The sequence below is a fragment of the Gopherus flavomarginatus genome, chromosome 5, assembly GCF_025201925.1.
Source record: "Gopherus flavomarginatus isolate rGopFla2 chromosome 5, rGopFla2.mat.asm, whole genome shotgun sequence".
NCBI classification, from domain to species: domain Eukaryota; kingdom Metazoa; phylum Chordata; order Testudines; family Testudinidae; genus Gopherus; species Gopherus flavomarginatus.
Genome location: NC_066621.1, coordinates 130001516 through 130019289, shown reverse-complemented (window position 1 = coordinate 130019289; position 17774 = coordinate 130001516). Strand labels below are relative to the sequence as shown.

The 17774-nt window shown below is 39.1% G+C and overlaps 2 protein-coding genes across 4 annotated transcripts in view; one reads left to right on the top strand and one right to left on the bottom strand.

The window, feature by feature from the left end:
• ATXN3 (ataxin 3) overlaps positions 1-17774 on the top strand; it is a 464297-nt gene that overhangs the window by 396324 nt on the left and 50199 nt on the right. The window lies entirely within an intron of this gene.
• The window catches only part of CPSF2 (cleavage and polyadenylation specific factor 2), a 28290-nt gene continuing 20035 nt past the window's right edge, over positions 9520-17774 (bottom strand). For both annotated transcript variants that reach the window (XM_050953255.1, XM_050953254.1), the window contains 4 exons: positions 17335-17560; positions 16192-16494; positions 12551-12685; positions 9520-12441 (listed from right to left, as the gene is read on the bottom strand). In XM_050953255.1, the coding sequence (XP_050809212.1) occupies positions 12349-12441; positions 12551-12685; positions 16192-16494; positions 17335-17560 (757 nt within the window). In that variant the 3' untranslated portion in view covers positions 9520-12348. The remainder of the gene's footprint in view (positions 12442-12550; positions 12686-16191; positions 16495-17334; positions 17561-17774) is intronic.

Sequence of the window (17774 nt, the reverse complement as noted above, 5' to 3'; positions counted from 1 at the left end):
GTAATCTCATCTGGTTAAGCTATATTGATCTATTGCATTGGCTGAAAACAGCTTTAGGGGAGCCAAGTATTTCCCCATACGGTCAAAAAGAAGCAATGTGCCTCCCCTCCCAGAACTCCTACACCGCTGCCAAAAAAACCCAACCACCAGATCCGAAGTCTCATTAATAATGTTTGGTTTCTCCAGCAGAATAAACTGAACTATACATAGTCATCTTGACTGAATTATCATGGGTTATAAACACTCACTCTATAAGTAGCAATCACTGGTGATGCGTCTGTGTCTGCTGGAATGCTCAAAAAATATTAATCAGGTTAAAGGCACAATGCCCATCAGTCCTCTATTTCTAACTGAAGATGGGCCCAGGCAGGTCATGAAATTCAGATCTATAGCTGAGCTTCTGCAGTTTTGGAGAGGTTTGGGTTCCATGTTCCAGTGAGACCCACTACAGGGATAGGTCTGAATTTTGAATGGTTTTGGCTTGTATCTGCTTTTTCTCTTGAGTTCTGAACCAAGTAAGAAGAAAGAGTGAGGAAAGAAAGAAGGACTGAGACAAGAAAAAGCCTGTGCAAAGATCAGTTTAAGCTTCTGCGAAGCCTCAGTCAAAGCTTTTCTGAGAAGAACACATTTGTCTTTCCTTCTCCACAATGAGGGCCGCAGCTAGTTTGTTCCTTTTGTGGTGGTATTACAGAAGCAGGTGCTGCTTTTTCTCAGCTGCAGTCCTAGAAGCACTTCATCTGTACATGGCACAATGGTAAACAGAGGGAAAATAAACTGCAGGGCATCCCAAAATGTGACCCGATTGGACTAGCAGTTTGCTTGCCATTCAAAATCAGCCAGTCTCTGCTGGATGGGTGAAGCAGCAGTGCTCTCTCTGTGCTGTTTGCTTCCTTGTAGTGAGTCTGCCAAAATCAGCTGTGTCATAAAAATAGCTCTCTCTACCCTCACAGAAAAAAATAGCATAAAACTGAAACCGGAAACAGTTCTTTTGAAGAAGAATGGATCCATGGATACTTGTTCATTCTACCAAGTATAGCTAAAGCAAACCCAATGTGCCTGTTATGCAATGAGTGTGTCTGTCATATAAAAATACAACTTGAAATGCAACTTTCAGATGAACTACCCAACTTTCAACAATTATCCTTTGAACTCAGATGCAAGCTGATCAAAGGTTGACTCCCTGATTACATATTATAATTAACGGAAGTAAGATTCTCACATATTCTGAATCACAAGAGGAAAAGGCTATGGCAGCTTCTTTACCAGGGGCTTGGACTTTGGTGCAAAAGAAGAAGCCCTTCACTCATTCTGAAACCATCAATGAGTGTATTCTGGCTGTTCTCCTGGAAGTGGCTGCTGCTGAGAAAGATGAATGCAGCTGTCACGAACGCTGTCAAGCAAGTTCCCCATCAGATACAGTCATAATGCGCCACGTTCAGGAATTGAGGATTAAGTGCTCCTTTATCATTGAGAGGTCAGCGATGTGCTGAGCTTGTGTCTCTGGCCATTGACAAATCAACAGGCAATAAGGACATAGCACAGCTGTATTTGTACGTGGAATACTTTGATGGCCAAATCTTCCAATAGGAACTCTTGAGTTTGATGCCTCTGGAATCATACATCACTGGAGATGTCACATTTGAGAAAGCCAGTGCAACATTTGAGAACAGAGACTCCTGCTAAGCAAGACTTGCTTTCTGTTAACAGATGGAGCATCTTAAATGTTGGCCAAGCAGAAGGGCCTTGCAGTATGCCTGGCAGTACTAGTACCACAAATGAATGCCCTTCATTGCATCACACTCCAAAGCATGTTGTGTGCCAAGTTGAGTGGGGAACTTAAAGATGTGATGGAGACTGTGATGAAAATAATCGATTTCATAGGCGTCTCAAGTCTGCAGCACCAGCTACTTTGTGAGCTCATCACTGAGTCCTCTGCAAATCACAAAGATCTTCTCCACCACAATGACATTTGCTACCATGGTAAAGGTACATTGCTGGCATGCTTCTGCAAGCTCAAGTTGAGTTTCTTCAGCATAGCACCTACAAGAAGGCAGCTGAATATCAGTCCCTTCAGGCTGGCAGAAGACAATCAGAAGTCTTCAGAAGATCTGGACAAATCTCTCTCATTTTTGCACTTCGCTCAAATCTGCAACTACTGATCAGCACTGGAGGCAGATGTGATCAGGCCCCCCATGACAAAGCTTCCTTCAACAGCCAAGGGACAATTTCAGTTCCTGATTTGGAGATTTTTTCATGATAAAGGATGTTATTGGCTTCATATGTAATCCTTTCTCCATAGTAACGGAGTGACTTTCTATCTCATGCCCGGGGGTCCTCCTCTTAATAGACGAGGGTGCACTTTAGCTGGAACTGGCTGACCTGCAGACCTCCTGAAGAGTGAATTTAAGAACACCAAAACCATGACATTCTCAACGTGTTATCTGGACACAAGACAAGAAACTCTGCTTTCTGGTGCTCTCAATGTTCAGATCAACATATACGTGAGAATCCAGCTTTGCAGTCATAAATGTAATCAAGAACGATACTCAAAACAGACTGACAAAGGAGTCTCTGGAGAGCTGCCTTGGTATGGCAGTCATTTCACTGAAGGTAGATTTTAACAAGCTAGCACAAAGCAAGAAGTGCCACTTGGCTCACTAGTAACAAGAGGCAAATAATGTTACAGATCTTTTATTAGCCACCACTACACCAATAAATTACATGGAGAGGAATGAATTAAATGTTAGAGAACCTTTTATTCAGACATAAAATTCAGTAAAACGAAAGAAATTCAAAAAAGGCAATAAAAATGATGCGATGATGAGGTTTTATACGTCAGAAAGATTGGAAACAATGATGCAGGAGTAAGGGAGCAGGCTGTGTGAAAGTACCAAACATTTCCACTTCAGCTGGGACAGAATGTCATCTCCCAATAGTCTGTCAGCACGGTCACTGACTTAAAGGAATTTCACTGTGAAACTTAACTGAAAATATCACTTCCTTTTAGCTGGACACCCTGTTATGCAAAGGTATTGGGTGTCTCCCAAGCCATTCAGATAAACAGATTTCACCTGTATTTCATTAAGAAACTTTTAATTTATATGTAAACACACTGGAGCTAGGCTGTATTGATACATTTCAACTTACAATAGTACACTTTTAATCAGGCACTTAATCAGACATTTAGGCAACATACAGCGATAGGTAAGGATAAGATTTTGTCATAGATATTTTTAGTAAAAGTGATGGACAGGTCATGGGCAAAAAAGAAAAACTCATGGAAGCTGTGAGACCTGACTTTTACTAAAAATATCCAGGACAAATGGGGATCTGCAGGTCCCCACACTGCCTGAAGCGGGGCAGATGCGCAGGGGCTTCAGGGTACTCCTGCCACCTGCAGCTCTGGGGGTCCACTGCTGCCCAGAGGGGTCAGGAGCTGTGGCGTTCCCCTGCCGCCCACAGGGAATGGCAGCTGTGGGGTGCCTCTGTCGCTCATTGCTCCAGGGACCTCCCATGGCCGACCAGGAGTTCCCCTGCTGCCACCACCAGGGAGCTTGGGGGTTCCCCCGCAGCCGCCACCCATGGCGGCCGAGAGCTGCGGGGGCTGCCAGAGGCAGCAGGCATATCCCACAGCTCCTGGCCCTGCGGATGTCAGGGGACCCTGCAACTCCTGACAACTGAAGTCATGGAGGTTGTTGGAAGTCACGGATTCTGTGCTTCTGTGACCTCCGTGACTTAATCGTAGCCATAGCGATAGATAATTGATGTGCTTTCACTAGAAAACAACCACCTGAAGATCCCTTTAGCCTGGAGAGTGGCATTTGGCCCACCAAGATTTGGACATTGCCTTATTCAGCCTGCCAGAAAACATTATTGAATACCACTGATCTAGGTGCTTACAAATTGGTAGTTTAAAAGTTTGTTCCAGTATCTTTCCAGGTGTCAGAGTTAGGCTGACTAGTCTATAATTCCCTGGGTCCTTTTTGTTCCCCTTTTTAAAGAGAGGTACAGTTTGTCCTTCTCCAGGCGTTTGAGGCCTCTCCTTTCCTCCGTGAGCTTTTGAAGGTAATTGCTAACAGTTCCAAGATTGCTTCAGCTAGTTCCTTAAATATCTTACGATTAATCTAATCAGGATCTGGCGACTTGGAATACATCTAACTTATCAAAATACTTGCTAATCTGTTCTGTCCCTATTTTGGCTTGTGTTCCTTCCCCTTGGTTATTGTGTTGAGTACCTAGTCACCATTAACTTTTTTAGTGAAGAATGAAGAAAAACAGGCATTAAATACCTCATTTTTCTTGATGTCATCAATTATTAGCTCTCCTTCTCCGCTATGCAGAGGACCTACAATTCCCTTCATCTTTCTCTTGCTCCTAATAATGTATTTAAAGAACCTCTTCTTATTGGCTTTTACATCCCCAGATAGATTTAACTCATTTTGTGCCTTAGCCTTTCTGATTTTGTCCCTACATGCTTGTGCTATTCTTTTATATGCCTTCTTAGCAATTTACCCATTTTCCACCTTTTTATAGAATTCCTTTCTGATTTTCAGATAATTAAAGAGTTCCTTAGGCAGTTTTCCAGTTAGAAAAAGAAACTTTAAAAAGCCATTACTTAGCTTAAAACAAGAAAGATGGTTCAACTATGCAAGTTACCAGCCTCTGAATTGACTGATGTGCGCCAATCATTGCAGAGTCTGTGATTTAGCCATTAACTCCAAAAGGAACAGAATAAGGATCATGGTTTGCAATAGAAGTGTTCTTTCGACCGTAATAAAAATTAAATTTAGATCTAGTTACATAAAAACAACAACCTTAACACTTTTAATCAGCTTATGAGGTTTAGAGGTACTCAAATGATTTAAAGTCCATTGGCTAATTTTGTAGTTCATTTGCAATACCATGCATTAGCAAAATCATGGGGATTATGAAAAAAATTGAAGCATAATAAAATTACATAACTGACAAGCTAAAAAGAATAGGTCAAATCCTGCTCCCACTCAAGTGTGGGAATTTTGCCTGAGTACAGTGGATCCAGGATTTGGCCCTATATGAATCCATGCGGGTAGAGGAGGGGCTAAAGGACTATGAACGTCTAAGTCATATAGTCTGATTATCTGATGTGTTAGGAAAACAGATGGTGTACGTTTTTGTGGTTTTTTTTAATGACGTTAACTTATTTGACCCAATGAAGCACATGGGGGAAGCAAAGCTGATTTTTCTCATTTAACTGTATGCTATTGAATGCAGCAGCACTTTTCCATGGATAGTGCAATAGTACAGAGCAACCTGGCAGGCTTTCAGTGCCACAGCTGGAGAGATGACTAGCATCATGCTCAATCAGCTGTGCAACTGCTTCAGGGGCAGCAGAAGAGGAAAATGTGTCTCAATTTTTAAAAGCAGAGATTCCCAGGCTGTGGTTTGTGGAGTACTTGCTGATTGTCTGGAGGGAGCTGGCTCGTCACATGGTGCTGGCTCTCCTCATTTGCAGCTGCTAAATAAATACAGTAACAGACAGCTGAAAATACATAAATACTTTCCTAATGTTTTTTTCCATGTAATTAACGGCTGTAGTTTCCACAGGCATGTTATAGAATTGCAAACAGGAGGGGGATATCAATAAACATTTGCCATCTCTAGCAGCTGGGAACCACATCATGCAGGGGTCAGCAACTTTTCAGAAGTGGTGTGCCAAGTCTTCATTTATTTACTCTAATTTAAGGTTTCGCTTGCCAGTAATACATTTCAATGTTTTTAGAAGGTCTCTTTCTATAAGTCTATAATATATAACCAAACTATTGTTGTATGTAAATAAGGTTTTTAAAATGTTTAGCTTCATTTAAAATTAAAGCTGTGAAGCTTCATTTAAAATTAAATTAAAATGCAGAGCCCCCTGGACCGGTAGCCAGGACCTGGGCAGTGAGAGTGCCAGTGAAAATCAGCTCACATGCCATGCCATAAGGTTGCCTATCCCAGTCTAAAGCATCAACACTTCCACAGACACAGAGACTAGTTTAATGCTGTCATCACTTTTGTATAGCTCAATGGGGTGGGGGAGAGAGAGCTAAAGCTTTAGTTCCTTTCAGCAGAGACTGACAGACCTTCAGCTGTCTAGCCTGGTGCTCCCCTTTGCTGGAATTTAACAATGGCTATCACCAAAACATATCAATCATCACAGGCAGAAAGGAATTGAATTCTCTCTCCCAAAATATTGTAGCATCTTCTAGTATTACAACATTTGGGACTATTGGAGAAGGGCACGCAGCCCATATGATCTCAAAATTAGCTACTGGGAAGTTTGGTTACCATGAACACCTGAAATAAGTGCATTACAAATTCCTACCCTAACAAGTTTTCCATTACTTTATAGAAAAGTACAATATTCTACAGTAATCGTCCACAACAATAGTGTTGTTACAATGATTATTGTTCTATAAGGAAGAAGAGAAGAAGTAGCTTCCCAAAGATTGGATTTCTGCAATTGGCTTTACATGGGACTACCTTTAAGTAATCGCACTGGGTTTAAGAAGATATGAAATCTGGTAACTTGGTTATTAAGAGCTTTTTTTGACAGCAGCACGTGACATCTGTGGTCTATGCGTACTGCCTCTTGGTTTCAAGGTGGAGTTTAAAGGTCCTTATTTTGACCTATGCAGCTCTAAATGACTTGGGACTGCTCTGTGTAAAAGCACAGTACATGGAGAAAAGCAGTCTACCATAGTTATGAGCTGCACTGTTGACTGAAGAGGAGGTCCCTGAAGAGGGCTAGAGGGAAAGGGTTTGCTGTGAGGGACCCTCAGCTTTGGAATGTGCTAAGATGAAGGTTAACAAACCAGGCTATTATCTATTTATACTTGGGTTTTGAGAATTAAGGTTTGTTTGGGAATGGGATCTTTTAAGCAAGTTGGCTTGTAGGTTAGGTATTATTGGTGGCCGTTGGTAGGAGCGGAGCAGTTAATTTCAACAGGTGGGGGAGGGGTATTTGGTTTTTTTGCTGTTTATATCAAAGGCACACAGAATGCTAGAGACTTCTACATAGACTGAAATAACTATACAAATGCAACACATAGTAGTGGAAAGGGCAAACTCTTCCAAATCTTTCTCAAAATCCCTTTACATAGAGATGTGAGTTACCATAGTTTGACAGGTTCAATACAATTAGCAAACAAAGACTAAAGCACAGTATTTATTTTAATTTATATATTTACCTTAGGTGGCCAAAATTCTATGTACTACATAAACTTTTTCCCTTTAGTGTCTCTTATAGAGGGCTAAAAGGACAAAAAGCAGATGTCAATTTTTTTGCCTGAAACATAAAAAGGAATGGGCTGTATAGTCCAGCACAGTCACAAAGGTTTTATTGTCAAATCAAAAAAACAAATTCTAAATTTTAGACCACTTCAGGATCAGATCTTCCATAAATTTGCCTCAATCTGGAAAATCTGCATGGAGAATGTAAGAATGGCTATGCCAGCCCAGTATCCGGTCTCTGACAGTGGCCAGTGCTAGATGCTTTAGAGAGAATGAACAGAACACAGCAATTTCAAGTGATCCATCCCATCATCCAGTTCCAGCTTCTGGAAATTAGAGGCTTAGAGACACCTGGAGCATGGGGCAGCATCCCTAACCATCTTGGCCAAGAGCATTTAAGGGACCTATCCGCCTCATGATGATTAGTAGAACTTAATTAGATACAATTTATGTCACTGAAATCAAGAACCCATTCTTTACTGTAATTCTCATTTACCAGACTTGCAGTACAAACTAGCCTTTGGCAGGCAATTTTAGCAGTTGCTCAGCTCATTATCATTTAGCTGTTGAGTCACAGCTTCAGACTACATCACCACCTAAGAGGATTATGCAACAACAGGTGATTACTGCTTAAACCTCTCATATTGAGCTTGTCTCCCATAACATTTTAGGCTTCTATGGATACCTTTTTTCAAGGAAAATAGCTAGTGGTTCAACAGATATCTCACTTGGAAAAACAAATGTAGTTTATTTTAATATTACAGTGGCAAATTATCACTGTCCATGAGTGTACAGTTTGATGGTGCACAATATGATTAAAATCTAGTCCCCCAAATCTCCATCCATGGATTTTTAAAAATGCATTTTTAAAGACAGCAGCTCTCAAACTGTGAGTCACGACCCTGTTTTAATGGGGTTACCAGGGTGGCTTAGACTTCCTTTGGCCCTGGGCAGCAGGGTTGAGATTATATCCCACCAGCCTGGCACTGAAGCCCTTGGCCTTCCACTTCACCGCACTCAGGTGGTGGGGCTTGAGCTTTGTCCCTCTCACCCAGGATCAGGCTTTGGTCCCCCTTCCTGGGGCTGTGCAGTAATTTTTGTTGTCAGAAGGAGGTTGCAGTGCAATGAAGTTTGAGAACCCTTATTTTAAGACTTATCCTCTTCTGCAGATTTGCTAGGTAGCATATCTAAATATACATTTATATACATATTTACAATACAAATGTAAAATACCTAATGAATAATTATAGCAGTTAATCACGTTTCTGGGGAAATAAAAAGTGGAGGAAAGGAGATGCTAGGAACCACCCACCAGCACAAGAATATCTTCCTTAAGGTTTTCTATGTCATGTATTTGTAGTATAAAAGAATCTCAGTATTTAAGAATATGGCTGACTTATTTAGGAGGAACAAGTTCTCATCTTCTGTTGACTAATTCCTAAATTCTTTCCAACACTAGGAACATTCTTTGAAGACAACTGGACACTTTGCCTTGGCGGTAGATCTGGAAATTTCAGCCTCCTCTTCCTCACTAGATATGTCAAAACTACCCTCACATCTAGTTGTTAGCCCCTGAGCTCTGGCTGAGGAGTACCAACCAAATATTTGTTAACTCAGGTAACTTATGCCAGGGACTAAACCTGGCTCCCCTGAATGGAAAGATTCCCCAGCAGTATCTAAATATATGTGTATGTATATATTGCATATATTTTTTCTCTAAATTTCCCCCCTGCCCCCCCCCACTGTTTGATATTAGTAAAGTGTTGCACACAAAAAGACCTGGATCATCTAAAGCCACCACTGAAATGCAACTATCTTTGCAGTACAATGTGACTACAAGGCAATGATACACAAAATAATTTTGAGGGCAGGGAAGTAACTCATAAAATAAGGGGAATTTAGGCAGGCAGAATGCAATGATCTCTTCCATAATTTGGCCATGGTGGGTCATGCAATATGATATACATCAATAATCCATAATGCATACCAACCATTATCTCACACAAAGTAAGAAATTTAATCTAGTTGGGCATTGTACCTTGAGGAAACAGACTTCACCATACAAAATTCTCTATAAAAAGCTTCACTTATTACATAGGTGTACTCAACCTTGCTGGAAACAGAGAGAGAGAGAAAAAAGCAGCATTTTCTAAAAATTAATATATCAATATGTCAGGCCCAGTTAATTGCCCAATTCTGTGTCTACCAAACACAAGAGTCACTATTCTACAGATTCTATTACAAAACAGAGCCTCAGAATGATTAACATTTGTTTTTGAACCAAAAATGTTTATTTTTAAACTCAGATGTCTTTTCACCCAGAAAGTTTCTCTGTAACACAGGAAAAGGTCTTTAGACCTCCATATTTAAAACTTACCTTACATTGATAGTTTACAAAATTCTAAACATTTTAAAATATTTTGATGAGTAATGTCATTTACTGTGTGCACAGCGCACTTGGAACTTCCATTAAATAGTAATCCCTGACACAGATGATTTGGGGATTGAGCCCTATACCTCAAATCACCATCCAATTAAAAAGAAAAACCAACCCCACTCCAACAATCATTATTTTTAAAGGGTGGGAAAAAAACATACATTGTGGTGCTTCGTATGAATTACAAAACAAAACAAAACTGATTTCATCCTCCTGACTGGACAGATGTCTTTAACAGATTTGTATGCATAAAGGCTTTCAATTAATTTAACAAATTTAAAAAAATGAAATACCAGTAACAACCATGGAGTGTAAAGTACTATACGAAATTCTAGCTGCTTCTATCTTGAAATCTTACTGAAAGCCTTTAAAAAAAAAAAAAAAAAGAATCTTATGCCTGACCTTAAAATGTTCTCCAAAGGCAAAATGCTTCCTTTTCCAATTGGAAAATTCACACACTTTTTTGAGCCATGCTACAGAGTGATTTTGATTCAGCATAGTAGCAATGAGTTTTATGGTGGAACTTTTATCACAGATGGGACCCAAAGGGGTTGTCTCTTTGCTTGTTTATATCAAATGAAGAAGTGTCTGACTACAATTACAATTAGATCAGGGGTACCAGACACCCCAATTTTCCAGCATAGTTTTACCAAACGATTGCTCTCAAGTGTTCTCATAAGAACCTTTCCATTCCAGTTTAATACTAGGCATATTCTCCTTCCCTCTGTTAAAACTTATTTGCAAAGGCTTCCCTGAATCTTTTGCCTTAAACAATTCTCAATATTGCTCAAGGGAGCGGGGGGGGGGAGTAGATTTTCAACTTTGGTAGTGTGTATTTGGGTTGAAGTAAAGCAGAATGAATAAAAATTAGCCTTTCACACACGTGAAAGTAAATTAGCTTCAAGGTAAACCTCAACTTAGATTATGGGGACTGATGATTAGAGAAATCTTCATTACATTTCTATATTAAAAGGCGTGGTCCTACATTTCTTTCCCATAAAAAAACCCAACTTACTTAAAATTCCTTCATGGCATTTCCTCCAAATTCTATGAAGTGGTGGTAGGCAAGGAGAAGAGAATGAAGAAACTGAGATTCAGCCCCCAAATACTGCAGATCTCTCATTATTTCAAGCCAGGAATTTGTGTGTATCAAAATACATACATTGCCTCTCGATCATATTTTAGAATGCATTACACATTTTTATATCTAGTATCAGAAGTTTTTGAATGCTTATCCCAGTTTTCTTTTAAGCTCCTATTCCAACTTTTAACTTTTAAACAGTATAAACAGGCAACTTGAAGAATAGCTATACAATGCCTAATAGTCAAGAATGAACAACAAACTAATCTTCACTTCAGCAGCCGCCCATAAAGCTGGTTTTTGCCCATATTTCATTAAAAGTTTTGTTTGCCTTTTTTTAAATAAACAAATGAAAGCAGAACTCAAGTTTAAGCCACCGTTGTTGTAATAAACAAAGAATAATTTCAGACACTGGTTAAAACCAAAGGTCAAGAATAAAAAAGTAATTTCTCATTATAGACCACTGCTCTGCATGTGTTCCATCATTGTTTTCAATTCAGAAATGTAAGAAGTTAAGTGACCCAAGACTATTCATATTCAACTAAAAATATAACAAATTTTGGTACCAGTGGCTGTAATCCCACTGCCAGCAATAGGAAAAACAAGTAGTATGAAACCTGATACCAAGGGGATAAATCCACAAAGTGAAGAATTCAGACTTAAGGACAGAATACCTTCCTGAACTTAGCTCACTGTGCACTGCTTATTATAAGTAAGAGAATGCAGGTGGTTTTTTTTTTTCTTCAAAGTATTAAAATCAAAATTCTCAAAAGACAGATATAGCCGGCATAACAGATTGCAACAACTAGAAGTTATACATATATACATATACAGTAGCGAGAAAATGCAAAAACATGTGATTAGCAGATCTGTCAGACAACTTTTGTTTTTCCAGTCATTCTGTATTAAAGTACCTTATAACATTTTAAAGCTGGCTTTTTGACCCAGGAAACTGAAATTTTATTTCACAATATCTTATGATGTACTGTATCAATCAGTAGCACAAAGCAGTTACAGTATTAACAAGGGTGCATATTAACCATTGCAGGAAAGTCACCATTAAGCACTTGGCCAATTTTCAATGGCCTAGAAACTTTTTACTGAAACTTCTACTGTTCAGTAGAAGAACCCCCCCACAAAAAGCAAAGACAACCCTTACATTTTTAAAATAGGAAAAATGATTCTTTTTATATATTTGCATTCTTAGGCAGAGACTTGGAATGCCATGTCATGTGAAAAAGCATGTTTATGACCAGTTAAATCCTTCTTGGAAGAAAGTTCATAAAAGAAACTGTCAATCTCAATTACAGCATACCAATGGTATTTGCAACAATATTCCTTAACAGTCTGAAAGCCAACAATGCGGAATGTACCAAGAGATGTCTTACATAGAACTGTGGTAGCAATTATTTACCTGTTTAGGTTAGTTTACTGAATTTTGATGTCTAACTTTTCTGAAGAATCAGTATTCTCTGTAGAAATTAGAAAACTACAAAAAGATACCCACAAAAATAAAAAGGTAGAAATCTCCGCTATCTTTTGAAGTTTAAGTAAAGACATCATCTTCACAGCATCTCCTTTAGACAATGGCATATTGCTCGTATAAAAGATCTCTTATTCTATAGAAGTCCTGGCAAAGACAGCCTTCCAATCCAATGCGCCCTGTTTCAGTCTGAAACAAAAAACATACTTGAATCTATTATCTTTACAGTGAAGTGGTGAGGGAGATGCACATAATGCGTTGCATATATTCTAGATATTTTTTAAAACAACATACTTACCCTACGAACAGCCACTAGGTTGTTGCATACAAGCACTCCTCCTACAAATTCAGCTTGAATTCCTTCTCGCAGAAGAACTTGTTTAAAATCAGACAGTCTTGGCTCATTCATGAAAACAGATTGATGTCCAATAACCTTTCAATGAATAAAGATTGTAGTAAAACATTTTTATGAAGACTTTATTATAAAGTAACTCAGCATATGATTGGAAAAAATATATATTCTAGGGCTGTCAAGCAATTAAAAAAATTATTGTGATTAATTGCACTGTTAAACAATACAATAATACCATTTATTTAAATATTTTTGGATGTTGTCTACATTTTCAAATATATTGATTTCAATTATAACAGAATACAATGTGTACAGTGCTCACTATTTTTATTACAAATATCTGTGCTGTAAAAAACAAAAATAGTTCACTTAATACAAGTACTGTAGTGCACTCTCTTTATCATGAAAGTTGAACATACAAATGTTGAATTAAGTACAAACAAAATAACTGCATTAAAAAATAAACCAACATAAACCTTTAGAGCATACAAATCCACTCAGCCAGTCACTCAGACAAACAAATTTGTTTACATTTGCAGGAGACAATGCTGCCGGCTTATTTACAATGGCACCTGAAAGTGAGATCAGGTGTTTGCATGGCACTTTTGTAGCAGGCATTGCAAGGTATTTACATGACAGATGCACTAAAGATTTATATGTCCCTTCACGCTTCAGCCACCATTTCAGAGGACATGTCCACACTCAATAATGACCCAAGCAGTGCAGACCGATGCATGTTCACTTTCATCATCTGAGTCAGATGCCACCAGAAGAAGGCTGATTTTCTTTTTTGATGGTTAGGGTTCTGTAGTTTCTGGATCGGAGTGTTCCTCCTTTAAGACTTCTGAAAGCATGACTCCACACCTCATCCCTCTCAGATTTTGCAAGACACTTCAGATTCCAACCTTGGGTTGAATGCTGTAGCTATCTTTAAAAATCTCACATTGGTACCTTCTGTGCGTTTTGTCAAATTTGCAGTGAAAGGGTTCTTAAAAGGAACAACATGTCATCATCCGATACTGCTATAATATGAAATACATGGCAAAATGCGGGTAACACAGAGCAGGAGACATACTATTCTCCCTCAAGGAGTTCAGTCAAAATGTAATTAACATATTTTTTGAACAAGCATCATCAGCATGGAAGCATATCCTCTGGAATAGTAGCTGAAGCATGAAGGGGTACACGAATGTTTAGCGTATCTGGCACATAAATACCTTGCAATGCTGGCTACGAAAGTGTCATATGAAGGCCTGTCCTCACTTTCAGGTGACACTGTAAATAAGAAGCCGGCAGCATTATCTCCCGTAAATGTGAACAAACTTGTTTGATTTAGCGATTGGTTGAATAAGAAGTAGGAGTGAGTGGACTTGTAGGCTCTAAAGTTTTACATTGTTTTGAGTGCAGTTATGTGACAAAAAAAAAAATCTACATTTGTAAGTTCCACTTTCACAATAAAGAGATTGCATTATGGTACTTGTATGAGGTGAACTGAAAAATACTGTTTCTTTTGTTTATCATTTTTATAGTACAAATATTAGTAATAAAAATAATAAAGTGAGCACTGTACACTTTGTATTTTGTGTTGTAATTTAAATGAAAATATTTGAAAATGTAGAAAAACATCCAAAAATAGCTGTAAAATTTCAATTGGGATTCTATTGTTAAACAGTGTGATTAAAACTGAGTTTAATCATGATTAATATTTTAAATCAGAATTTAATTTTTTTGAGTTAATAGTGTCAGTTAACTGCGATTAATCGACAGCCCTAATTTATTCAATTTCCCCTTTAATAGGTGTAATGATTTTAAGAAGTCCTCATTCGCAACTCCTGGTCTGTGCTGGGAGCGTGGACCTGTGGGACAGGGCATGGGAAACTCTGGTTTCTTTTTCAAGCTCTGTGATCTTAGCAAAGTCTACTAGGGTGAGATTCTCACCAATACTCAAGCCCTTTTATGCCAGATGAAAGAGCCCTATAAGCCCTGGATCTAGTCAAGAGATGATTTCCCCCTACGTAGGCATTGTTAAGACAGCCACAAGGCTACCCTTGTAGGATGTGCTCACATGCCCTGGGCAAAGGGTGTGCTGGGAGCGGTGCCCCGACAATCAACACTGTGCTTCATAGCACAGCCCAGGGAGGTTGCCATAATTTAGATAGCTCTAGGTGCCTTCCGAAATTATGCTCCAAGGGATACAGAGGCCCTCAGCAGTACTGGTTTGGGAAGATACAAAGGTGGCAACCTACCTCCATCTGGGCTAAGAATTGCAGCACAAGACCTTACCCGTAGTATCTGTATGTCTCAGTTTTCTCTTTTTTAAAAGGAGTTAATGGTATCTACCCAAATATGCAAAAGTATTTGAGAACTAAGGACGAAGAGTGCTGTTAAGAATTGCACTGTCTGACCCTCTGCTGGTCAGTTAGGTGCTCCTTTTTGAAATGATATTTGTGCATGTATCTATCTTTAACCTACATATGATAAGGAAACATTTACCAGTGTCAGATGAAATTTAAGGAGTAAATAAAGGAGTGATACCAATTAGGGTTGTCAATTAATCACAGCAAATGCCTGCAATTAACTGAACACAAAATTAATGTGTTAATTTTTTAAACACATTAATTGCATACCTCTGGGTGGAAGGGAAGGGCAGAGAGGCATTGGCAGTGAGGGGGCTGAAGCCCCAGCTCGGAGCCTGGGGTAGGAGTGGAGGCTTGAGCCTGGAGCCCCACGCAAGCCCCGTGCAGGGCTGAAGCCCCAAGCCCCCTGCCTATATTTGAAAATATAGAAAACATCCAAAAATATTTAAATAGTATTATGTTACTATTTAACAGTGCAATTAAAACTGTGATTAATCGCAATTTTTTTTTTAATCTGAGGATTAATTGCAAGACAACCCAAATACCAACTGATTTCCAAAGCCATGTATGGTAAATGCACAGGTCACATAATAAAAAAATTTTTTTATTGCATCAATACCTAGAAGCCCCATCTGAGATCAGGGTCACATTGTGGTAGGCACTGTATATTATATATAATAGAGACATTCTCTGTCTTGAAGAGCTCACATCCTGAACAAAGACAGCAGTAGCTGTGTAACAACTGTAAAAATCACACTAAGGACTGGTCTTCAATATGGGGATATAGACAGTGATCGATTTAGCAGGTCTAGTGAAGACCCACTAAATCAATGGCAGAGCGTTCTCTGGTTGACCCCGGGTTCTTCAGCTCCCTGAGAAGAATAAGGGAATTCGAGGGGAGAGCATCTCCCATCGATGCAGCACAGTGAAGACATTGGGGTAAGTCGACCTAAGCTGCCTAGCTGGAGTAGTGTAAATTAGGTCGACTTACACCCGTAGTGAAAACAAGCCCTAAGACACCAATTTACAACACGAACGGTCCGATACTGGAGGCCTTATTCAAGCAAAGCTCCTGACTTGAATGAGACTTTTACCTGAATAAGTCCCACTTAAAGTCAGGCTCTAAATGTTGAAAAAACTATACCTGCAAATCATCCCCACAAATATAAGACTCAAATCCCCACAAATATAAGAGAGCATGTAGCCAAGGAAAGGCAAAAGCTTTTCTACCTCATGTGGTGGCAGTGGTTCTAGAGTAGGAATGATCTCACTCTCCTCACATACTTCCTTATCATCATCATCAAACAAACTCTTCATAGCCTTTTGCTGTGCAATAACACTGGAGTCAGAAGAAGGCATATCCACTTGCATTTCCAAGTCTTCTCCATCTTCTCTCAGCTCTCCTTCTTCCAGAATGACTCCTGTGTCCACTTTTGAAACCCGCATGTCCAGGACACCATCTATCCAAGCTAGTTCTGCATCTTTCGCTTTACAGAACTGAAGGGAGCTGACCAGAGAATCTTTTAACCTGACCTAAGTTGCACACAGACAGAAACTGTAATGACTTATTTACATAAGCAAACCTGACAGCTCATTTCACAGGCTCTTTCGAGAATTTCGAGAAGCATTTCAGTTTGGATTTCCATTGGAGTTCCTCCAACCAGCTCTCGCATGCTCTCTTTCATACCCCACTCCCTTCAAACTGAGGTATGTACTCTTCTCTCTAGCCCCATTGCCTCGTCATTAGATCTCTGCCTCAAAGCTTAGTTGGAACCATCTATAATGCTGACATGCTCAGGCAATTTCTCTAGTTTCTTTCATGTTACACACACACACACACACACACACAGAGAAACAAACATACAGAGTAATGGTATAGTTAAGGTTTTTAGTAAAATTAAGTTGTTCTTACTTGACATGCATATTTTCAATTACTACGTGTGCTATTTCTTTTGCACCCAAAACTCTTATAGCAGTTTCAGTAAGAATTTTGGATATACGTGGAATGCAGGACTGGGACTCAAATGCATACCTAAATATATACAATGTGTTAAGCAGAGCAAGTTGAATGAGATCCTTTCCTTTTGCACTTTATAATTGCAGGCTTCAAATGTAATCTCAAACATCTATTAATGCAGTGATTGCATTAATAATGTATTAGTATAACATATGTAATATCCACAAGAATATAATGGAAATGTTTCCATCTTTCCCCAGAAACAAGTTCATTGTCTTGCCACAATATGACTAGATGTAAGTGCTCATACCGTTATCTTTCCCCCCAAAAGCCACAGCCAAATGATGACAATCTGATCAATATAGGGCTCTCACAACCCTCAGTACTCATACAATTGATGAATTCCACCATCTTACCTGATAGATGTGAGTCTCACTGGTTGCATCTACAGTTTCATGCAGTTTAGGCATATAAACTTTAATATCTTTCCCACCAAAAGCTCTGCAAGATTCTGAAAGATCCTGGCTAGCCTCAGGTGGGCCATGGACAATGATCAACTGTCGTGGCTTCATCTGATTAATTATTTTTTTAATGGAGTCACCATCTGAGCGTCCTTCATAGTCTATGTATGTAACTCTGGCTCTAATTTGATTTTAAAAGAAAAAAATAATTAATGCTTTGTCCTAAATTTTGAGAGAATAATTATGTTGTCTTATTGCTGTAACACTTGCTCTTCCTTTCCCATTCCCCCTCCTGCCCTATCCCACATCATGTATAAAAGTAGATCAACTCTTCAGAGTAGGAACCATAAGTCAAATTCTGTGCCACCTCCAGGAGGAGCAGCACAAGAGGTGCA